Raw genomic sequence first — 24,833 nt, 5'->3', positions numbered from 1 at the left:
TGTTTCTTTAATACAAACACAAACCCTACATCACAAGCTAATAAAGTCTTTTTCAATGACAATCCAGAGAGGCAAACTATAAGTTACACACATACACACATATAATTTCAGACAGGAACTGATCTTGAATTTGTTTCACTGAACATATTCACCTAAACCCAAAAACTATACATGAGCTTTGAAGAAAACAAAAAGAAACATTGCTACGGCAGATTATATTCTCAGTTCATGACTGGGATGTGAGGATTCCACGTGAATCTGATAGGGCAGAAAATTAGTGTGGGCTGGACGATTTGCAGGCTTGTGTCTGGACTGATCCTGGTTGCATTTACTGACTCACAATACAGATCATAATGTGGAAGTTGGGCATAAGCACTAATCAAACTTCTGGCGTAAGGAGTTGTAGCAACCAAGATTCAATGTTCCATTTATTACTGTGTTTTGCACCATGGGGTGTATGGGATGAAACCTCTAGATCTACTGGGGTAGGTTCTCCTCCTCTCAATCTTTCCTCATTAATGATGAATGAAAGATTGGGCTCAGGGCCGCATGAAAAAGCTGAACTGATCTTATTTGATGATGTACAGTGGTTGCCCAGGGGAAAACAATTTGCGTAGAAAAAGGAGGGAGGTGGGGGGGGGGGGTGAATGGTGGGCAGACAGGGTTCAAACTGAAGGAGGGTTGAGAAGGGCGGTGTCCTAGGTCCCTAGTAAGAGGAAAGGGACCTCCATAATTAGGAAACCTATATCACCCATATCAGGGCAGTAGTAGCTCTGACTTGTAATCGGAAGGTTGCTGGTTCAAGCCCCACCACTGCTAAGTTGCCACTGTGGGGCCCCTGAGCAAGACCCTTAACCCTCAATTGCTCAAGTTGTACTCAGTCATAATTGTAAGTCGCTTTGGATAAAAGTATCAGCTAAATGCCATAAATGTAAATATCATCCTTTGCATAATTTAAAACCACAATAACAGCAAAAAGCTATATGCTGCCAATGCACATGAAGCAAAAAATAGCTGACTGTATAAATGCACAGGCCTAGTTAGATAACCTAAAAGCATGCTTCACAGGACATTTAAAGAAACAAATTCAAAATTGTCATTCCTGATTGCAGGTGCAATCGCAATTGCCCTTGGTGATCTTGCAGCAAAGCAAGATCTAATAATCTAATAATTACACATTGATGTGTGATTAGTGTCACTGATGTGGAGCTATTTCAGTGCCAACACTGCAAACCTGTGGAAAATATTAGTTTTACATGTGTACGAGTTACAAGCCAGGTCCATGAGGTGATTAGCATCTCAAAATAAAATTCAAAGTGATAAGTAAGTTCTCTGCTTAAATGTTGATTGCCTTACAATTTTCTTTGGCCTCTGACAATGTGGTTTGATATTTCATTCAGTTAACAGGAAAAATAAAGAAAAAGTACAATCTGGTGGTATTCCACCCCTTGAATATGCTGTTAGCAGGAGTAACGACTTTAAGCATCAGGGTCACCCTTTAAGGGTGATAACTGCAGGCATCTCTTCTGGCCCAGGTGGCTCCAGCATGTGCAAGCTAGGCAGAAGGTTAGTGCATGCAGTCTAACATGAATCTAATTACATCAGTAGTGTAATAATTGCATAACAATTTTCTCTTGTTTCACAATTAAGGGCCAGACTGTACTGGAGCCATTTTGTACATAATATAATTTTCCAAATTATTTGCCATACAAGAGGATGCTGCTGCTGCTACTGATGAGGATGAGGATGGTGATATTAATGATAATAATGATGATGATGATGATGAATATGATGATGAAGATTATTATGATGATCTCTGGGTGCTTTGGGAGACTTTCAGGGGTCAAATGGTCTACCACAAATTCTGTGCACAACCAAAACACAGTATCAGTGGTGTTTAAAAATGTGGCTTACATAGATTTCCCCTTCTTAATATACAAAATATACTGTGACAGAATTCCTCGCAACCTACAATCTCCACATGCAGGCGTGCTGTCCTCAGAGGTAAATCAATATTTTACAACAAATATAATATATCTGCATTTTTGAACAAATTGTAACATCTCCCGCTAGTGAGTAATAATTCTCTGTTTAAGGAGGAACAGACGCTGTGAGAGAACTGTACAAAAAAACCCTTGAGCTACACATACAGTACAAACTTCTACAGATTTACACGGAAATTAAACAGCTGGAGTACCAAAAAACGGGTACAGTACTGCTACTTTTCATATAATTCTCTAATAATATTACTGTCTGATGTAGGTGTTCGCCTTTGCTGAAAAAATTAATAAATTGTACAAATAAAAATCTGAAACATTGGTTTGTGTGCTTTTCTTTTGATTTTTTAAAAATTATATTTTATTGTACATTTTAGGTTATAGCAGACGTATATTGTTGCAATATAGTTCTCTCAAGAAACAAGGAGATCTATACAAAAAGACACTCCTAAAGATGAAAAGAAGGGGAACAATAATAACAGATATGCAATTCTGTACCTATAACAACATAATTTAAATGGAAAAATGATTTGAGATCCAACAAAGAATATATTCTCGGGATCTTTCTAAGGGCTCTCAGCCAGTACCAATGGGCCCCATTGTATATCAAATATTTTGAGTTAAAATATAAGTCTGGTTTGTTAATTACTCTGTAAGACTTTTGTGTGCTGCAATTCTACCCAGCAAAAGGTTCCGTTCTCTATGTGCGTCATAGTTAAAGTGTTTTACAGTGGTCAATTTCAGAGTAGTTCCCATCTCGGATACACAACTTCTAATGCGTTTGAATAAATATACACGCGCTGGGTATGAGATTCTGCCCGAATGGCGTCATGCTGCCACCTATAGGGCAAAGTGAGTATAAATAATAAACTTAAATTTGTAGATATAATTAACCTGAGAAATTAAATCGATGAAATTATCACGAAAAAAAGAAATGTTTTAAGCAGGCAAGTGCTTTTTTAACCTAATAAAATAAAAATGTCCACCATGTCCTTTTGTGGGTTCTGCACAGCCCTGCACTCTGCTGTGCAGAGTGAAGTGACAGAATCCATAAACCAGGGCACTGTGGCTCGACAGATGAGACACTCTCCTTCCTAATCATGGCTATATTGTGTAGCACTGTATAAATCATGGACCTTGGCTAGCTGAACACATAACAGTCTCAACCAGTTAAACAGTGACTTGAGAATCTGAAAGTTCATTCCAATCTTGATCCTAGTTTTTGGATGAGCCTCACTGAACTGACTCTTGGGCCACGGCAGTGGGTATGGATGGAGAGTGGGTGGGAAGCATTGCATGCCTGTCTACTCTCTGTCTATACACAACAGCCCCTCAAATTAACCCACAACACAGAACAGAAAGAACATTTTAGAAATCTTCAATGTTATTACATACAATTAGTGTATAACACACTGCCTGACAAAATAATAATGAAACCTGGAGAAATTATTTTGCATTGTCAGTTTTCTTTTTATTATTTTTTTTTATTTTGTGTTGTAAACAAAATTGATACTTTACAGGAAATATATCAGCACCTTGCAGTGAATATCAAACAGTGGAGTCCTAAAATGAAAACTCTCACTTGCACAAATTTAATTGTCCTTCCATACGTACTCTAACTAACTAATTTAATATTTTACACTCTTGCTCATATAACCCTTGTTAAAATGATTTGCTTCACCTTCTTCTCCCTGTGATAGCCGACTCCTTTGCCATCATTAATAACGCACTTGGAGAGACCACAGATGCAGACAGTATTGGGTGGCTTCCCTACATTTTCATTTGCTCAGGAATAATAGGTCTGGTCACTGTTGTTCTGTTGATCTCTTTCCTGAGCATATATGGATGTAGATGTGAGTACTGTAGTATTAACCTTTTAGTATCTCACATGCTATTTTAAAATTGATTATATTTGACAAAAGGCAAAATAATAAGTTATCTTTTTATAAAACAATTTTAGGCTCAAATGCCCACAGACAACAAGTAAGCATGTCATTTGCTCCTGGACTTTTGCTTCTTTGTTTGACTTTCTTCACCGTGTTTGGTCTGGGGGTTAAAAAGTCGGTTTCTTCTTCTTTCAGAGCATGCAGCATCATGCCTTGTGCCACCCAATCAGAACCTCGCACATGGTGGAACGGGCTGTTCCCAGGCCAGAATACAGCAACCAAATAAAGTCACAGAGATGGAAGAGCCTGACCTAGGGCATATTCTGGACCTGGAAATCAACTGAAAGAACAACTCTCATACATCAATCTGAATATGTTAAAAACCTTTCGCAATAAAGAGGGAAACTGTAGTTCATGTTTCTGAAATTAGTGATGTTTTGGATACAGTGTAAGCAGCTTAATGCAGACCTCTCCTCAGCAGCTTGAACTGAATGGAAGTGGTAAGATTCAGTATATATCATTCATTGCAAAAAAAAAAACTTTCAGTGATATTAATATACTTGCCTCTGCTTACATAATTAACTACATACAAACATCTTTATTGAAACAATGAGTAGTGTCATACTGCTGTTCTTTTTTGAGTAATTTTGGGTGTAATGTGTGGAGGGATCTGGGGTCTCATCGTAGAGGTTTTCAGACAGACCAAGAAGCAGACGATCATTTCCACCATAAAAGTTCAGTCTGCACAAAAACGTATCTCACCTTTAAATACAAAACACCCCTTACAATCAGTGACTAATTACATGCCACTAACCAACAAAGAGCCGCAAGGAACCCACAGCCATGAAAGTACAAGCATGCATAGATTCATGATTCATTTTCCTATTGCACTTTTTTGCACTTCTTTTTTCTTTTTCGTGAAGTAGTAAATTTTTAGTTATTCAGTTACAAAGTCTGTTGAGAATTCTCTCTCTCTCTCTCTCTCTCTCTCTCTCTCTCTCTCTCTCTCTCTCTCTCTCTCTCACATGCACACACACACACACACACACACACACACACACACACACACACACACACACACACACTTTTCAAATAATTGAGAAAGGTAGCTTACAAAGACTAGCTAAGGGCCATCAAGTGAAAATATTCCCATGCTGCTAACTATCTTTGTGGTGTGCAAATCTTTACCATGGCCTACATGAAAGGGGAAAGAACAAAAATATGTAACTTTAACCATGTGTCACATCAGGACTGCAGGTCTAGAGGATCTGAAAACCATCAAACATTCTCATGTATGCTCACATATTTACCCAGACAGCAGCTTTGCTCATGTTTTACATTTGACACAAAGAGAAAGAGAGAGTCCTGTTTTATTACAGGACTCCACAGTGTGTATGCATACCCATATCAGCTCAATTAATTTTCTTTGTCTCTGTTTCTTCCCTTGTCACACTCTCTTTCTGTGTATCTGTAGTATCCTGGGGTCTTGTTTCTTCAACTTAGTGATACTCACATGCACAAAAGCACACGTGCACACACAAATGCAAGAACAGCTGAGCCAATAGTGAAGGTGCAGTCACATTAAGGGCCAAGGCCATCCACACATCTGAATGAGAGTAAACAAGCACTAAAGGACTATAGTAAATGACCGTTATTAAAATGTGGCCTTCTCATTTCAGTGATTGAAGGTACTCACAAATAATAATATCACATATTAGATTTGTTCATTAGACATTACACATTGAACCTAGAACAGACAGAGAGAAAGACCGAAAGTAGAGTGGCAAACAGAGAGAAGCAGACAGAGAGAGAGAGAGAGAGAGAGAGAGAGAGAGAGAGAGAGAGAGAGAGAGAAGACAGAGAGGAGAGTCTAAGCATTATGCTAAACTGTATTTCTGCCCTATTGCAGAATACTACAGCCACAGTGTTTTGAGATATTATAATACACTCAACTGTGCAGTCACCATAGGTTTAATGCTAACGCCCTTTACTCATTCATTGCAAGAGAAGGAGAATGTGTGTTTATCATCTGTCCTTGAACCTAAGTGTCTGTGTAACTATATGTGATTGTGTGTGTTATGCATTCTCCTCTCCGTGGGGATACTGAGCAATATTTTACTATGCTGTGGCTTACTGCCCTCAAGTGGTTAGCTACCCATACTAAAAGTCATCACTCATCCAGCCGTGTGACTGTGACTCCACCACTAGAGAGCAGCAATTTGCTATAAATACATCAGAAGCACTGACACATTCACTTCTTATCATGCTATTAATACATATGATTAAATAAATAAATAATAATAAAATGAAAAGTAAGCAATTAATGGCTGACCATGTATTGGCTATGAAACCTTTTTTGGTCTTCTTTCTTAAATGGACCATCTCATCTCAGTTCTAGAATCTAGGCTTCTGTTAGCCTTTGCTTTTCCCTTGTAGGCATATGTAACATGTTTTCCTTTCCTTACAGGTGCTGGGATCGTTGATGAAGGTTTTATTTTATGTGGTCTAGGCACTTTGATAATACTGTCCACTTTGGTAATATTAGCCCTAATTGTTTAAACCTGGGGTTTTCAACCTGTGAGGTGCCAGAACCTGTCAAGATTTTCAAATGTATTGCTAAGTCTGTCCGTTTTGCACTCTGTTGTGTCTCTTGTGTCATGAACCTAACCTGCATTTTAATGTCTTTGATCCCTGTCTAGCCCTTTTGCACTGGTGCTATTTTGCTCTCTGCCTCCTCTGGTTTTTGACCTTGCTCTGTATTGTGGATTTCTTTTTGCCTTGGTCTTTTGTGTTGTCTTTTGCTACTAAATTTAACCTGCAAACTCTTAGTGTCATCTGTTACACATTTGACTACACATGGAGAAACAGGACATGTCAAACAGAGGTCCTTCAGCTATGAAAGCAAATTGCTTCTCTATTCCGTCCTGTTTTTGTATTCCCAATTTTATAGATTATATTTAATTATCAATTAATTAATTGCTTGATTGATTAATTAAATGTATTATATTTAAGACCCAGGTATGGCTGTTGCCTTCAGCCTTTGTCACAAATATGGTTTATTATTTCACAGGTTTACAGAACTGAATTGCAAATTTACACAATTTTCTTTCAAATTAATAATTAAAGTCTAATACACACACAAAAAAAGTCTCATCAAAGTATATATAATATATAATAACTGCTAGGCATTTTATAAGTTCACATTTAAAATTCAGAATGGGATGGGTGATTTCCCATGTCTCTTGGTTCTCATTTTTGGGATCCTCAATCCTCAGTTGTCAATTACATTTTTTATTTCTGATTTGCTGATCAGATGTCTGAGCCTGAGAGGGCGGTAATCACTTTCTAAAAGGGGAATTTAAGAGGCTAAAAGCAAACTCCTTACACAGTGCGCCTCCTCTTTCTTGTAGACTAGGTAGTGCCAAAGTCTGAAGAGCTTTTTGAAGAGCAGAGTGACATTTGCTTCTTTCCACTATGGAGGGGTAATCCCTGCTCAGAAGGATGTGTTTAAGATATCACACAGAGGCTCGCTACGTTCACAAGCAATTTTTTTGTACTATCTGGGGTATTTCATCCTGGCCTGTGGCTTTCTTCATTTTAATCACTGTCAGTTTAGAGTTACGCCTCCCCTGGATGGATCAAAGGGAGAGGTTTTTTTTAGCAGGCAAAAAGGCAGGCAGAGGGGCAATGTATAAAATGTATATTTTTTTTTGTATAAAATCAGCAATGGTTTTATTTTCTTTAGGGTTGCATGTTGGAATGTCAATTTTTAGGGATGATTTCTTCATCCCAGCCAAAGACCTAATCGCATGGTACCATCAGTTTGGGTTTTCATTTTTCAAAAGAGAGATCTGTGTGGAATCAAATACCTTCTTTGCTTACTAATAATTTTATGTACCAATAACTTTGTGTTGATAATATCTGGCTAGATTATTGTCCCTGTCATGTCTGCCGCTAATGAATTTAATTTATTTAGGAATTTAATGTTACGAGTCATCCAAAGTTTATCAGTTGGGTGTTTAATAGTTCCTAATGGGAAGTATTTAACACAAGCAGCATTAAGTAGCTGATAAAAAGCATTAGTCTTAGCTACAGTGTCATGGGTATCATAGACCTCTTTTCCATGCATGGTAACATCCATTTTCCAAACTGTTCCATGTTTGCTTATTTCATTTGGCACTTTTTGCTTTAGTGCACTTGTTTTTGGTGTCTGTCAGACTGAGCTATGATCACTAAGGACTATCGGGGGGTAAAACCTGTGGTGAATATGTAGTACAGGGCCACGTCAGTAATAATGAGATCTAAAACAGCATCTCACCTAGTAATGTGCTTAACCACTTGCATTAGGTTATTTAGATTATAGTCTCTATAATATAACCTGAATCCACTACCCCCTCAATCAGTATGGATTTTGAGTTCTGAATATAGCCATCTATCTGGTGAAAAGTCTCAGGATGATCACAAGTGAACAAAGTCTGTGATACTGCTGCAGTACATTTATTTATTTGTAGAATAGCCATCCATCTTATTCACAAGAGATTTGGGGTTTATGAGAAAAAAAAGGTTGGCAATGCTTGTTTAGATTTGATTTCAATTTTAATTTTACAATGCTCGTTTTACATTTGAAGGCCAGTTGTTGCACTGAACAGACAGAGAGGAGTTGCTCACCACTCATGGCTTTAATTTATCATAGTTCAGTAATCTCTGGCTTCAGATTGTTTTTATTTGCCTCTGTATGCTGACACCTCCTATTTTTCCCTCTTCGGACCGGTACCATAAAATTCCACAGATCCTTAAATGTTCCTTTTGTGCTGGGTTCAAAAGGACACCACTCATCCACAGACTCCAAAAGTAATCTGCAGTATATATGCAGATATTGGCCATATTGAATCCTTGTTATGGGGTGATGGAAGTAATTACTGGCTTGTTACAGACATTTTAATAACTAGGCCCAGGTCTTGAATATCCAATAAAAATCCCATGAGAGATAAATCATCCACAAATTCCATCAAGACAAAATTGGAATAATTAAAAAGGACAATCTAATAACCTGATTATTTTTCAAAAAAGATTATAACCTAGTTATTTCTTTTTAAAAAAATTAATAACACTTGTCTAGCACTTAAAGACAAAAATTCATATGGCTGCCCTCACACACATACAGATTATTAGATTATTAGAGGTTATTAGATTATTTTTAAATTGTTATTAATTAAACTTGTACTATATAGTGCCTTTCTCAGTTCTCAAGGTCACTTTATAATAAACACTGCACAACAACTGCTTTTATATCCAATCAACACTACACACACGTGATATACAAGTCATGACTTAAGAGTGGTGATAAAATCAAACTCTGGATCCCAGTGTATTAAAGTGAGTATTGCTGGTTACTGACAAAACTATCTGTTAAATCATATGAAGCAAACATGAGAAGTGTGAACATGTGAATGTTGCAAACCTTGCTTTTTTTTTTAAACTGGCTTTTGCAAATATGTGTATGGAATCAAAACTAAGGAAATGAAAACCACAAGTAGAGAGAGAGAGAGAGAGAGAGAGAGTGAGAGAGCAGCAGGGTTGACATTTCCACAGATACATATACAATGACTGATGCCAGACGAAAGCACCTTAGATGAATTTACTTCGGTTTTGAACCCCTTTAGTTTCTACTTCATTCGCAATGGACAGGCCATTATTAGAAATGTCCTCAACATTAAATGGTTTGCTTGTGGCTCTTGTTCTCCTTGTAATTATAGATGCACAAGGTAAGTTGCTTTCCACCAGTTAACAGTTATGTCAGGCATGACCACTGTCTGCTCAACTGGGCTATTTATATTATACTGATCTCAATTCGGGTATTACAGTATGATATTGTTATCATATGCCACTAAATGTTCTTTATCGGTGCATTTGATACATTTGCATTGTATTATAACTGTTAAATATATTTAATGTAAAAGAAGGGAATTATTTCACAAAAACAATCCCACAGTGTTTACATCAGGTAATCAAGGTGAACACATATTCAGATATATTTTTGTATGCTTCTACACCCTCATGTGGAACATAACAAACCTGAAGAAAATGTAAGCCTAACATCTGTTTGATGTCATTAGGTTTTGTTTTGAATCTGACTTATGGGAGCAGGTTACTGGTTCAAGCAGATGCCTTTATGTAAAATGTTATAATGAAGGACTGAGTTCGTGTATTTTACCAAATTCATAGGTGACACTGTGCGTAGTTATATCTACATTCAATAATTTAAGTTTTAAACCTAATACACAGGCCCTTCTTTTCACTCTCAAATAAGACATTTTTTATTTTTATTTTTACTCAAATTACTCATTGCTAAAGTCTTTGAGTAGAAGTCATTGTACTGAAATGAACATGTTTTTGGCATACATTTTATGTTTTTGCAAGCAACATGAGTAGAAAAAATAGCATTTGACTAGCTGAAGTTATTTTATTTTACAGGTCCTCCTGATCCATGTATTCCTGCAGCCAAAGTTCGGAAGAACTCTTTTTTGATAGTCACCAGTAAAAGCCAGTCAAGAATCTCTTGTCCTGTGACATATTGTGAAAAGATTCCCACTATTAAATGGGTTAAAATTTCTGATATGGACACGTGGACGCAACTCTATGAAACAGATCAAATAACAATTACAGAGGAACAGTCTAATTCTGGTTTGAAAGAAGTCACCTCACACCTGAGCTTCAAGAGCATATCGAAATATGACAGTGGAGTCTATAGATGTAAAATTGTTGTATCTAGCTTTTCATCAGAAAGCCACAATATCAATGTATCTGTTTCAGGTAAGAAATGAACCTGATATTTGTTAACTTGATAAAACTGAGTTTGGTAGGGAGCAAAAAGGTGACCTGCTGAACTGAAGTTATAATTATCTCCCACAAATGGACTTAATAACCCTACAACTATATATGGAAGTAAGAGCAACATATTAATTCAAGATGTTTAAAAATGTTTTTTAATTTTTAATTTTTTTACAGGAAATATATCAATGACATATAATATAAAATATTAATATACTAATATAAAACATATTCACATTTTAATTTTTTTTTAAATAAGAAATGTGTTGCAAACAAAATTGATATTTTACAGGAAATATATCAACACCTGTCAGTGGAGTCCTAAAATGAAAACTCTCACTTGCACAAATTTAATTGTCCTTCCATACATACTCTAACTAACTAATTTAATATTTTACACTCTTGCTCATATAACCTTTGTTAAAATGATTTGCTTCACCTTCTTCTCCCTGTGATAGCCGACTCCTTTGCCATCATTAATAACGCAACTGGAGAGACCACAGGTGGAGACAGTATTGGGTGGCTTCCCTACATTTTCATTTGCTCAGGAATAATAGGTCTGGTCACTGTTGTTCTGTTGATCTCTTTCCTGAGCATATATGGATGTAGATGTGAGTACTGTAGTATTAACCTTTTAGTATCTCATATGCTATTTTAAAATTGATTATATTTGACAAAAGGCAAAATAATAAGTTATCTTTTTTATAAAACAATTTTAGGCTCAAAAGCCCACAGACAACAAGTAAGCATGTCATTTGCTCCTGGACTTTTGCTTCTTTGTTTGACTTTCTTCACCGTGTTTGGTCTGGGGGTTAAAAAGTCGGTTTCTTCTTCTTTCACAGCATGCAGCATCATGCCTTGTGCCACCCAATCAGAACCTCGCACATGGTGGAACGGGCTGTTCCCAGGCCAGAATACAGCAACCAAATAAAGTCACAGAGATGGAAGAGCCTGACATCTCACTGTGTTCAGGGATGGGTCAGGGGCATACACTGCATAGGAGCAGAGACCTCCAAGAGAACAGCACAGTGAGCAGGTCACAGCAGATTGTGTATGCCTTTCTTGAACATCTCCCACCTAGGACATATTCTGGATCTGGAAATCAACTCAAAGGACAACTCTCAGAATATGCCTCACTCCGAATATGTTAAAAACCTTTTGCAATAAAGAGGGAAATTGTAGTTCATGTTTCTGAAATTAGTGATGTTTTGGATACAGTGTAAGCAGAGTAATGCAGACCTCTCCTCAGCAGCTTGAACTGAGAGGAAGTGGTAAGATTCAGTGTGTATCATTCATTGCAAAAAAAAACTCAGTTCTCTAATATTAATGTAATTGCTTCTGCTTACAAAATTACCAGCATATGTACCTCTTTATGGAAACAATGAGTAGTGTCAAACTGCTGTTCTGTTTTGAGTCATTCTGGGTGTAACACATAGAGGGATCTGGGGTCTCATCGTAGAGGGTTTCAAACGGAACAGGAAGCGGACCATCATTTCCACCATAAAAGTTCAGTTTGCACAAAAACGTATCTCACCTTTAAATACAAAACACCCCTTACAATCAGTGACTAATTACATGCCACTAACCAATAAAGAGCCGCAAGGAACCCATAGCCATGAAAGTACAAGCATGCATAGATTCACAACAAAAAAAATTTCACATGGACACTAGTTTTATGTTTGGACTTGGTACAGTATTTTTATAGAGTGGGCCTTATTTCTACTTGACACACATTCTTACTCATAAGTTCCATTTTAACCTACCACTCTACCTCACCACTTCCTTCTTTAGCTAGCCACCACAGCCTTGTGCAAGCTTTGAGTAATTCTTCTTACACCATTACACAATTTTATATGATCGGATATCTGTGTTCGATCATGCCCAAAATATTTAATAATTTTCATTTTGCACTTCTTTTTTCTTTTTGGTCTGGTAGTGATTAAGAATTTTAGTTATTCAGTTACAGCTATTCAGAGTCTGTTGAGAATTTTAACATATTAAGCTCATCTGTGATTCTCTAAGATCTAAGATTTGATAGTACAAAGGCACCTTTTCCCCATATAGGATTTTAAATCTTTCTTTCTTTTTCTGTGCTAACATAATATTTACATACATGAAAAATTCGTGACTACTAAATTGATTGTGTGTGGCTTTGGGAAGAGAGAGTCGTGATGTGGAGTGAAGCAGAAGAGGGTTACACTTATTCAGACTTGGACAGTTTGTTGCTATTGGGCATTATTTAGAGCTGCAATGAACCTGCTGTGTGCTAGAAAGAGAAAGAGAGAGAGAGAGAGAGAGAGAGAGAGAGAGAGAGAGAGAGAGAGAGAGAGAGAGAGAGAGAGAGAAAAATCTCTCACTGAGAATTAAATTAATGTGAGCAATCTGTGTCTGTGAAAGAAATGCATGGACATAAGATTTTAATGAGCTTGCTCCATGCTAACTGTGGAGTAGGGGAACACCTTAAAGTGAACCTGAAAAAGAGGAGCAAGCGCAACAGGTTCAGATTTAGCATGGGAACCTTCAGGTCTGAGGCCAGGGAAGACCAGAGCGTAACTAAGCACATCATCTGCACTCTGCTCCAAGTCAGACCAGGAGTGGTGGGAATGCCTGACAATGGAGTGCTCCAAAATGGCCTCAATTTCTTCAAAAGCACAATTGGCTTTGCACAGTTTTAAAAGAACAAACACTGATTGCATAAACTGCCCCCAAAGTCAAAATCTACTACTCCAAATGTAAATTGAAAATCAAAATGCTCAGCATTCATCTTCATTGAAGCATTTACTCATACTTATCGGTGCTGTCAAATTTTACAATAAACCAACAATATGATACATTTTCCAAAGTTGTGATTTTTATTTTTCTCCCACAGTGCTTGCTTTGGGTTTTTTGCTTTGTCATTTTGGCTACTTTGCATAGGATATAATGAAACCCTGCTAAATATTGAGATAATTTGTTTCAATATAATCACTCAGTGAGATTTTTGCAATGACTCAAAAGAGGTTGTTATTGTTTTGCTGCCAATAACACAGGTTAGAAAACTGCAGCTAACAGTGAGGTTGCATACAGTTAATGTAAACTAGATATATAAAAAAATGCTACATACAGACATTAAAATATAACATTATTTGGCAATGTCCATCACAGATATGTGTCACAGTAAATAAAATTATTGCACTCTGCATTGCTGTTGATAATGTTCTGTAACCTATAGAAAACAGACACTGCGTCCTGGTATAACTTTCAGGTGGTTTACACTAATCTAATCTATGAAATGCATCCAAAAGCAGGGCAAAAAAACATGTAATTATTTATTCATGTGTACTTACTTATTTATGATTCTGCATTTATTATAAATAAAGTAAATACACATGTATCATATGAATAATCATAACTAGAACCAAAGTGTAACTTAGAATAACTTTGTCCCAATGCATCCGCACATTATTGTACTAACCTAAACAATATAATGCATCATGTGCTACAATATAAATGCAATACATTTCAGCATTTTACAGATACTGCATAGACACACATAGACACACACACACACACACACACACACACACACAATGGCTGTTCTGTGCTGTAATGCTCGGTGCCATTACCATTGTCTCGTGACTCCCACCGCTTCAGTAACTGATGTTGTCTACTGCACACTGCCGACAGGGTGACCGCTCACAGACGCAAGCCATCTGCAAGTACCCGCAAACCTCCAGAAAATTGACACAAGGGAATGAGCTCACACCTCAGATCAGCATTTCAAAAACTTCAGAAATGCACCATGAAGTCCTCTCTCAGTGACAAACATGACTCTTTGAGCAGCAGGAAATGATGGAAATGTTCAGGACTCCAGATCTAATGAAACAGTGGCAATGCCTGTTCGATCACATTATGAGTGTCAGAGGGGCATTAAGTCCATGGTGTTCCATCTAAACTTTAGACAGCAGCATCAACCCCAGTGAAGGTTCAAGCATTTTAAAGCTTAACAGAGTAGCTTCCTCTGGGGCACAATCATGACTGCATACTTATGCCCTTGCATCAGTTATGTTTACCATCAGGTAGAGAAAGTGTTGCGAGCTATCTTATGACCTTAATTATATATATAATTATAATATAAGCGTGAATGCTTTCTGTTTCTGTCATTGGGAACCTAATACATTTCATTTTATTGACTTAAACAAGCATATTATTACTCTATTATTTTATAAATTACACTAATGTACCTTGCAGAAGAAATACTAATATTTTCAAAAGGTGTTGGGGACAAAATCGACCATTTCAGAAAGTAGTGGGGACATCTCAGCATCCCCAGTGTAATTGATGCCTATGCTATGCACTTATATAGTGCACAGTGCTGGATCTTGTAGTTCTCTCCTCTCTAGTTGTATGCTGAGGTTGTAGGCTAAGAACCATAACTGTACGGAAGCAGGTCATTGCTAATGTCAGGTCTCTGTTGGGCAAAGCAGTTATGGATGCAGGGAGTGGGTGCCTTCATGCTCTCTATATCCTTACATCAGGCACAGCCGTCCAAACTCTGATTTAGAGTTGAAGTTCACTGCCATCCTCCTTCTGAAGGCCGTTGTGATCACCACATTTCATTCTATAGAGACATTGAGAGACAGAACACAGGTGTCAAATTTTAAAATTACACAGAAAAAAGGCTCCGCATTAGTGCTGACGGGGTCAAATATGTTGATAACAAGTACCCTCCAGTGAGGATACAAACTATGAATGAGCCATGCAGTTTGTGAGATTAATCAGAGGGTCTTTGAGGCACGCAGAGCTATTGATACAGACAGAAAAAGCATCCTGTATGCAGGCCACATAGAACAACATTCACTCACAGACCTTTAATCAGATATACCATCAAAGTCAGGACACTGGAGACATATCTGATGCTAGATTTATATAAGATTTATTAAGCTGTGCTGAGCACGAGAGAGATTTGGGGAAAAATGTTTGCCTTTATCTGTTCCTAGTCTAATTAATATAAAATAGGAGATAAGTTTAATTTGACAAGCACACATGATATGGGGGACTGCTATGGTGTCTTAACTGAAGGGTTTCTGTGTGTGCCTACTTCCCTACAGATACCCATTTGCTTTCAGATGGGTTAGAACAGTCTCTGCCCACATGGCCACTGCAGGACTAATAATTGACAACATACAGTGCTCTTCAGTTTTCACTATATTTCTCTACTGTATATGACCAACAAATATGGACATCATATTATTGAGTCCAGGCGTTTCAGCCACACCCATTGCTGATAACAACTAGGACTGCTTCACATCCACACAGAACAGGAAACTGTTCAAGTAGGATTACTGCACACACATTGAGACCCAGACACTGGACAACAACTAGGACTATTACAATTACACACACACACACGCACATATACATTAAAGTGTCACTTTGCACATACATTGCACACTTCATTTCTCACACTATCAGCTGTCTGCATTGTATTATTTTTATGTTGCTGGACAGTCAAAAACAACATTTCACTGCATGCCCACCTCTTCCCACCATCGTCTAACTAGACACGCCTGTAGCCCGTTTTCTCCCTCACTGAACTCTCCTGTTTAAGCTCCTCTCCCTCACAGTCCTGTTGTGAAGTACAGCCATTCTCATAATGAAAACCAGGTCTTTCCTGTATATGTTAGCTTTCCTGGTTACCAAACAGGCCTGTTTTCCACACCTGATCTCCTTATATTTATAACCTTAGCCAACAGGAAACAGGAAGTTATCGCAGAAAGAGAGCTCACTGCTAGCCTTTTATTATGAATCATTTTGTCTTTGAATCTTTATAAAAAGGTCTTTATTTCCCTGCTCAGACTGAGAGGGCTAACAAATCTGGTATTTAATATGATGAATTCTAACATCATGTAAAGTTCAATCCCACCAGGTTTTTTTCTGAAATAAACTAGGGTATTGTTGATACTCCTGTATTGGATCAGCAGCTGTACAAAAATCCAATTTTGACAGGCTTGCTGAAATGTTCTCAGATAATTAAGAAAAACCATGCCTGGTTTTGGTAAGAAAGTTCAAATGTGCCTATGTTTAATGTGTTCTCTTTCTACTTCATGACATGAAATTATTACTCTAAAATATGAGTTTAAATATGAGTTTCCTGAAACTAGCTTGAATAAGCTATAAAAACCCAGTAAATGCAACTCCCCCAAATGTAATATTTGTATGATCTTTATGCACAGTCTGTGTGGATAGACCCTTGTGGTACAAAAATGTGAAATATTTTCCATTTAGCTAAAGTAAGGTGTATGCCCATGTAAATGTATGCAAAGTGAGGTTGCTGCTCTTACTCTATCCATTGGTAGATACAGCAACAGAATGACAGCTGCCTGAACTGTCTGCTTTCATAATCTGCAATGTTTTCATAACCATCCATACCGAAATATTAACAGTAGCTCACTTGCTTACAAACAGCTGATTTGCTGCATTCATTGCTGTAAGTTACACAACCAAATCGATTAGGAAACTGAAATAAGCCACCGCACATATTTTCCACAAACAACAAGTAAACTCATAAGTAGAAAAAGATGTTTAAAGGAATTCTTAGTATGAGAGTGAATATCTGAGAGTGAATATTTTCAATTCTATATTTGTCCTACATATGCATTTAGTTTATGGGGTTTAACAGTTTAACAGATTTTTAAACAGATAATCTGAAACTCAACACTGGGTTTCCCAGAGAAAGCATCTCTGAAGTTCAGTGTAGTTCCCTGGGACAGACTCCTTCTGCTTACTGACATACTGCAGAAGTGAGTGAAACCTACAGCCAAGACTACTGAAATGAACATCTCAAGCTCAACTATTTAGTCAAAAGTAATGGGAAGACTCATAGCAACATGCGCATGCTGGGTGAACAGTCTCTCACGAGGCACTGGCTAAATGCTAAATGCATAAAGATGCTGCTGCCACCCACCTTCCTGGCTTTCTCGAGGGTGAGCGGCAGCGGTTTCTCAGTGCCTCCCTCGCAGTGTCTGATTACGCAGTGCTCATGAGGGAGGCCCTATTGCCACTGCTGTCACACTAGCTACTTTGAAAAACGAAGTTCAAACTGAGACGTGAAGATATTTGACTGTCACTAAGCCTTCTCCCAGCTACAGCAAGAACAGAAGGAAAACGTCATTGTGATTGCTATAGTAAACTTGTGCCACTGCCTCCATCTGCCTTTGTGTCAGCATTATAGATGGTACAATAATTTTCTGTACTAATCTGATACTGAAATCTTGCATTTAAATATCACCTGATACTGATACCGATACTAAAAAAACAACAATAACAAAATAAATAAATAATAATTAAAAATAATTATAGTCATTTTGATGAAACTTCTTTGGGATTTTTTAGTGAGATTTATTACATATGTGATTTTTTATAGATATGACAAATATAAATAAAATGATATGAAAACAGAAATCTGTTTACAAAACTAAAAGCATTTAACATTTTTCTTCCATTGCTATTCAGCTTCTCTCTTGGACATCACCTAGTTGGTTCTAAGCTGTGCACGTGCACACACACACACACACACACACAGACTTCACCAACAATGAAGAGACCCATATTCATTTAGCTTTCTCTTTCTACTGGAACAACTATATTTCACTGAGTCATTACAGCAAACTACTGCCAAGTACACACACAAAAAAAATTCTCACTCAAAGTGACCAGCCTAAGGACATGATCCCAGCTGTGACAAATCATGGAAATAGCATTCTTCCTCCCCTATACACAAAAGGTCACTAAAGTTCTCAGAACACAATCTGGGAGTTACCCTGATAAGTTTCCATCTTAGACCATACTGCGTTACCCTCTACAGTAGTTAAGTTACTGAATGGGACTAAGAAGCACTGCTTTTTGCTGGATTAAAAAATGGGATATCCTCTGTAGGGTGTGCAAAAAAACTTCCTCTCTTCACTGATAAGAACATACCACATCCTGCAGTTTATGAATTTGGTCACCATGAGGAGAGTGACCTGAGCCCTGCTGTATTAGGAAAACACACACACTGTACAGAAACTGACTTACCATTTTTACGCAAAATACACTTCCACAGGCAGACACACATACAGAGGACCAAAAGGAAAGCAACTGCAGTTACTGAAATCAGGATGGCCAGAGCTGTTCCAACTAAGAGAAAGAGAGGTAGGGAGAGAGAGAGAGAGAGAGAGAGAGAGAGAGAGAGAGAGAGAGAGAGAGAGAGAGAGAGAGAATTAGTTAATCATGGTAATAGGTTACCACTACCAAAACTAAAACCAGGTGTTTTACAAAAGGCAGCATATTCATCTAGTTTACCTCTCAAAGTAGGAAAAAAATTCAAAACACAGAGAGATCATTTCCTGAAATATATAACCACTTAAGAACATTTTATATTAGCTTTGTCACGATGCCATGTAGAGACATGGCACATCATTTGCCTTGGCACACCATGGTTTGCCTTGCATATTTCACTCTGCACAAAGGACTCTCTCTCTCTCTCTCTCTCTCTCTCTCTCTCTCTCTCTCTCTCACACACACACACACACACACACACACACACACACACACACATTTTTAAGTATTAAGTATTTTTACATTTACATGCTTTTGCCTCAGATTCTACTTTTGCCTGGTAATATAATTAAACTCATTCTCTCCATGAGAAACCAGCAAAACCTAGCTAACTTCTTCAAAACCCTTGGCCCCTTCAGTAGCTGTTTTGTACTAATGTTTGGAATAAGTGATTCCTAGCATGCTCTTCTTGAGTTGCATGTAGCAAGTGTGGCAATGTCTGTGCTGGGTCTGGGCCTTCAAAAGCAAGGAATAACACTGTTTAGATTTTTTCCAGCTTTGCCACAAGCAGTCATGTAGGAAAATTAATGAAACTACGCTGGGACCCCTCAAGCTCTCTGCACACCATGCTGGGGGCCCACTCCGGCTCTCTGTGCACCATATTGGGGGCCACTCCAGCTCTCTGCACACCACGCTGGAGGTCCCGCAGGTTCCCTGCACTCACTCTTGGTGTTCATGGACACAGCGATGGCAGACTCCAGCCCCTTGTGGTGGACGAGGCATTTGACAGACACGTCCTTGAGGAGTGAGATGTACATTTTCAGGGTGCTAATGACCAGCGTCGTCCCGTCATCCTGCACTGTGGCCACCGTAGTGGGTGGCCCCAAAGTCCTGTTGTCCCCCTCCACGTTCCAGACAATCTCGGCCTTTGGGCGGGCCATGGCCGTGCAGTTGGCCTCAACCACACCTGGAGATGTGGTTTTGTAACTCACCTGAGGTTTGGGGAGGACTGGGGAGAGGGAAAGAAGCATGTTAAAACACAGTACATGAGCAGTGCTGGCTTCAACACTACTATTTAGAAAACGGTTAAATTAGACAGTCTGATACTGTGAGCTTGGGAAGTTTGTTTTAGCTTTACAGTCCTAACAGAACCACACCGTCCGCTCTACATTATCTGAGGAGAAAAGTGAGTTTTTGCTGGCTAGAGCACTTCGGGCTAGGCGCTTTTCACACTGGATGATGGTAATAACGTAACGGACTGACCGTTTAAATACATTTCTTGGCATACAAAAAAAAAGTGTGTATGAATGCGAAAACAGACTGAAAGAAAGGAAGGAGGCATTGTGAGAGCACAGAGTGGTGCACTGTGTGGCACAATCATGCATTGCACCCACAGTCTGAGTTCTCACACAGGCAGAGCCTCTTACAATACATTACTTTCACAAGGCGCTCACTCTGTCTCACTCTCTTTCTTGCTCTCTCTCTCTCTCTTTCTGCCTCGCTGTCTTTGTCATTTTCTATGTACCAGCTGCACACACTGGGGTGGATTTGTTTCTGCTCATTTTAAATACAAGATTACACAAATGTCAAACCTAAAAAAACTAACCAACTTGCTTGAGATGACGCAAAATGGCAGAACCTCCCAAGAGACTGAAAAACCCTTATTTTGTGGTATTTATATTTACACCATTTAGCAGATGCTCTTATCCTGAGTGACTTACAAAAGTGCTTTGTCATTTACTCATAGAAAACATCCTAGCTAGTACAGTAGAGTCCAATATACCAATGAACTAGAATACCGTTAAAATACAGAGATCAGTACTGATACCTAGAAGTGCCAAATACATAAGCTCTATCTCAGACAACAATAAGTGCAAAAAACAAGCACTAGAGTTTGTTAGTCAACATCAGTGTAATAAACAATACCCTACATTTGATCAAATAAAAAATGTTGCTCCATCCTAGCAGTGTTCTCCTATAGGCCACAACCTGCAATTCATGACCAACCTTTGCAAAAAATAAATACCAACAACACAAGCACTATGATTAGCCCAAAACACAATCATATAATTTCTTTTTTGAAAATGATTGGTATTGGTCCATGTTTCATTGATGTTGAAAAGTTAAACAAATACTATGACTAGGCATGTAAAGCTGTATACTGTCACCTCTGTAATAGCAGTAAGGTTTGTGACATTTTCTCCATTGCTGACAGTGACAAAGATACACATGCATTTGTTGTATCCAGATATAGAATGATCCAGAATTATTGACGCGTGTTAAGTGTAATCTTGAGTAATGCGCTAACATGTTGAATAATGTTGTCTAGCCTACCCAACAGCTCCATTACTAATTTGCAGTACGTTCAGAATGCAGCTGCCAGTGTCCTCGCATGTATAAGTACAAGATTGTGAGATTATTTTATTAGTCCCTAAATGCTTTCATGGTCACTTCAGAAACCTAGCTTAAGAGGAGCGATTCTACTTTCAGTTACTATGGCCCAAACCTGGAATTTTCTACCTCAAAACCTAAAACTGATTGATGCTTAGCCCTTTCAGAAATAAAATCTCAAAAATACAGTCATTTAATGTTGCACTTATCATTTCTCTTTTATCTACAAACTATGGCCTCAAAGCCTCCATCATTACTCAGCACGGCATTAGCTAATTCTCCTGTCGGAAATGAAAGGTAGCTCCTACCGAACACGGTGAGGCAGGTGGTGGCGCTCTTGGTGCCATCAGGGTAGGTGTGGAACTCACAGGTGTAGCAAGCCTCATCCTCGGTCCTCACAGACCACAGAGTGAGTTGCGAGTCTGACAGTGAGCGGGTGAGGCGGGCATGGTCCGCGAAGCTTTCCTCGATCATGGGGTCACCGCGTTTGGCGTAAGACGCCACATCCTGAGAAATACCAGGCTGTCTGGTCCTCTTCCACAAAATCTGGAGCACCTTCTCGGGCAGGCCATAGCGACAGGACAGGGATGCCTCCTTACCACTCACGATGGTCTTATTACCATCATGAGTCACTGATGCTGCAGAGATAACAGAAACAAACAAGGGAAAACTCTAACACGGAATAATGGATGTCTCCCTCCATGTGGGGGACCCACTCTATTGAGCATACCTAGTTAATTCAGGGACTACAAAGCCAAGCATAAAATGAACAAATTAAACGGGGGATCTTCAGCAAGCATACTCAACCTTGCCGCATGCAACACTGCAACTTACCCGTGACTATCAGGCAAGTCTTTCCCTCCTTGGAGCCAGATGGGTACACGTCGAAGATGCAAGTATAGCATCCTTCATCCCTGTGGCTCACGCGCTTGATGAGCACATTGCTGGCGTCACGCGCAGCACTCCCCAACTCAACGTGCTGCTGTCCGCTCACACTGGCCTGCTGGCCTGGCACGTAGGAGATGAGTGTCTCATTCTTCATGTCCAGCCAACGTACCTGCTTGACCGATTCCCCTTTGGCCTTCTGCAGCATGCAGGTGAGGGTAAAGGGTAGGTCCACGACAGCCTCCACACGCCCCGGGGCCTGCACCCTGCCTGCAATACATACAGTTAATGGGCTTCGCAAAACCTGGGATTGGGATAACACAGCACCCATTGCTCCCTCCTCAAGGACATACCATGTATTTTGGATACAATAACCAGGGTGATGCACAGCTGCAAGCATTTTGGCAGGCTGGTTTCAAGCATCTTAGCCTACAAAGAGAGATTACATAATATTTTCACCATACATAATGTAAATGCATATAACATAATAATGTAGGTTACATTCTGTTGTATTTATTTTCCACCTTTCAAATAGTTACCATTTTTTTCAGAATGCGCAAGTTAAAATTTCACACGGTCAAATTCCTGTAGTGTGGGTTGGTGATCAGGCTGAACTACACAGGCTGACTATAAACAGGTGAAACAAATCTGGTGAAGACGCTAATCTCCGATGGTTTCCAGGGGAACTGTGAGAGGTTGACTCCTGATCATTAGGACTGGGGGCAACTCATTTTCTCATTTCATCGAGTTATATACCTAACTCAGACATAGTTGATTTTCACACTTGTTTTCATTTTTATTATAATTTTACTTAAATAAAAAATAAAACTAACAACAACAACAACAACAAAACTAAACATACGCTGCAACTAAATTAGTTGTCTAAAGAGTCTAAAGAGCTCAAAATGTCTAATCTAGATTCAGGGGAAATTTGCGCACTGTAACTATCTGACTACCTGAGCTCAATAAAACTATAGAATACGTTCAAGGTATTCAGTGTCCTGCACTCATATCCAGTAACATCAGAAGACGGTGAAAACTGAAACAGATGTGGAAATGAAACGAAACGCGAGACAAAATTAGAAAGCAGAAGTTGACCGCAAAAATCATAATAACAGTTCTGAATGGTGAAGATGCTTAATTCCTACCTTCCTTCTGGCGCGCGTATCTCTGCAGCACGAAATTCGTTAAATAAGAGCAGAAATATTAAGTCTATAAATATTCCCACATAGTTTCCCACACAGTCTTCCCAGTCTGATCCTTCTCCGCCCAACTCTCGAATAGGGCGTGGACTGGAGGACTCCTGATGTAAGTTGACCAGTTCGCCTATTCCGATTTGACACCTACATTAAATATTATATTTATTTCTCAGTTGCCTAATTTTGCTCAGAGGACATTAACCAAAGAAACGATCTTGGTCACTCACAACATTGCTGAGAACCGTAACCTTGATTGTGCTTATAGCTTATCATTAGGGGACATTTTGCACCAACGAACCGCAGTCATGGTTTTCATGAAGAAAGAGCGTGTTATAACCAGTGAATTCAGCATTATACAGCATAACAGTTATATTCCATCATATCACCACAGTGGAAACTTTTTTTTTCCATAACAGATAATTTTCACGAAATGTCTTCGTTAATTACTTTTACCCCAAATTTTATTTTTTCCCCAAAAGATTATTTCTGTTCTCACATTGCACTTATCAAATGCATCGTGTGCGTATTAGTAATTTATTTCATGTGACATCCATCATTGTTATTAATTTAAAGGATAACGATTCAGACATGAAATTCTGATATTAAAAGCAAGAAAATGTGATCAACGTGTTTTGAGAGTCAGCTAGTGTTCTGTTGTCTTTTGCTACCAGTATCATAGACAAGCATATCAAGTGCAGAAAATCCAGCATGGAAGTAATGTCTGGGTTTGGCGCTATAAGCAGACCTGTTAAACCGTAGGTTTCTTTTCCAGCACTTCTGCATTCGGGGAAAAAATAGGTGGATTTCTTACTGTCCTTATTGTCCTATTCATTTCTAGATAATCTAACTGTTTTAATGAAATAAACCAAAACGTTGTTTAACATTTATCTTTTTTTTCTTCCGCGCAACGGTACCTTTACATTGTAACTGCTTACCGTTAACTCAAATAATACTATAGAGTAACATCGACCTCTGGTGGCCAAAGTTGAGATCTCGCCCATATGTTTTTACAGTACGTTGGTTAAAGTTATGTAAATAAGACTTAAAATATTTAGAAACGATTCTGTTGCAATGTTGAAAAATAAAAACGTTGAAAATGGTTTTTCAAGAAGTAATTATGGAAAATATAAAGTCTCTATTTCTATTTGGATTGTTTACATTTCAAATTCTAGATGTATAATATATAGGTGTTATATAGCCTACTACTAAAAGTGATTCATTTATTAGGTACATCTTCTTGGTAGCTGTACGAAATAGGCTACCCTACAATACACAGTCAATTGTACATTATCCACTACTTCATGATCCTCCACAGCTTGCACAGTATCGTACACTGAAGTCATAGA

General features: G+C 38.5%; 2 protein-coding genes across 5 annotated transcripts; one reads left to right on the top strand and one right to left on the bottom strand.

Annotated features, from left to right (window-relative positions):
- Window positions 1-9,461: 9,461 nt before the first annotated feature.
- On the top strand, window positions 9,462-11,895 carry si:ch211-214p13.8 (uncharacterized). Its single transcript, XM_035522010.2, has 5 exons — window positions 9,462-9,648; window positions 10,358-10,696; window positions 11,173-11,325; window positions 11,434-11,456; window positions 11,557-11,895. The coding sequence occupies exons 1-5, from the start codon at window positions 9,564-9,566 to the stop codon at window positions 11,863-11,865; spliced, it is 909 nt and encodes a 302-aa protein (XP_035377903.1). The 5' UTR covers window positions 9,462-9,563; the 3' UTR covers window positions 11,866-11,895.
- Window positions 11,896-13,543: 1,648 nt separating this feature from the next.
- Window positions 13,544-23,579, bottom strand: zgc:113337 (nectin-3). Of its 4 annotated transcripts, XR_014123419.1 has the most exons (8): window positions 22,828-23,346; window positions 22,642-22,717; window positions 22,238-22,558; window positions 21,712-22,041; window positions 19,737-20,021; window positions 18,770-18,871; window positions 15,227-15,314; window positions 13,544-14,424 (listed from the first exon to the last, which is right to left on the bottom strand). XR_014123419.1 is itself a non-coding variant. In XM_027011843.3 (7 exons), the coding sequence occupies exons 2-7, from the start codon at window positions 22,709-22,711 to the stop codon at window positions 15,310-15,312; spliced, it is 1,113 nt and encodes a 370-aa protein (XP_026867644.2). In that variant the 5' UTR covers window positions 22,712-22,717; window positions 23,437-23,579; the 3' UTR covers window positions 13,544-15,309. The 4 variants fall into 4 exon arrangements, 3 of the variants coding, with proteins under 3 accessions (XP_026867644.2, XP_081569621.1, XP_081569620.1); XM_027011843.3 differs by lacking the exon at window positions 22,828-23,346 and adding an exon at window positions 23,437-23,579 and having other exon boundaries at window positions 13,544-15,314; XM_081713495.1 differs by having other exon boundaries at window positions 13,544-15,314; window positions 21,772-22,041; window positions 22,828-23,352.
- Window positions 23,580-24,833: the final 1,254 nt, after the last annotated feature.

This window comes from Electrophorus electricus, chromosome 4, assembly GCF_041902795.1.
Source record: "Electrophorus electricus isolate QZ-2024a chromosome 4, ASM4190279v1, whole genome shotgun sequence".
Taxonomy (NCBI): domain Eukaryota; kingdom Metazoa; phylum Chordata; class Actinopteri; order Gymnotiformes; family Gymnotidae; genus Electrophorus; species Electrophorus electricus.
This window is presented reverse-complemented; position numbering and strand designations above follow the sequence as displayed.

Bases quoted from the DNA above. Each gene is read 5' to 3' on its own strand.
- si:ch211-214p13.8 (XM_035522010.2), top strand. From the start codon at position 9,564: ATGGACAGGCCATTATTAGAAATGTCCTCAACATTAAATGGTTTGCTT. The intron at 9,649-10,357 runs GTAAGTTGCTTT...TTTATTTTACAG, and splicing joins TGTAATTATAGATGCACAAG to GTCCTCCTGATCCATGTATT. The intron at 10,697-11,172 runs GTAAGAAATGAA...TCCCTGTGATAG, and splicing joins TATCAATGTATCTGTTTCAG to CCGACTCCTTTGCCATCATT.
- zgc:113337 (XM_081713494.1), bottom strand. The intron at 22,559-22,641 runs GTATGTCCTTGA...TATGTATTGCAG, and splicing joins TATTGTATCCAAAATACATG to GCAGGGTGCAGGCCCCGGGG. The intron at 18,872-19,736 runs GTGAGTGCAGGG...TCTTTCTCTTAG, and splicing joins TGTGTCCATGAACACCAAGA to TTGGAACAGCTCTGGCCATC.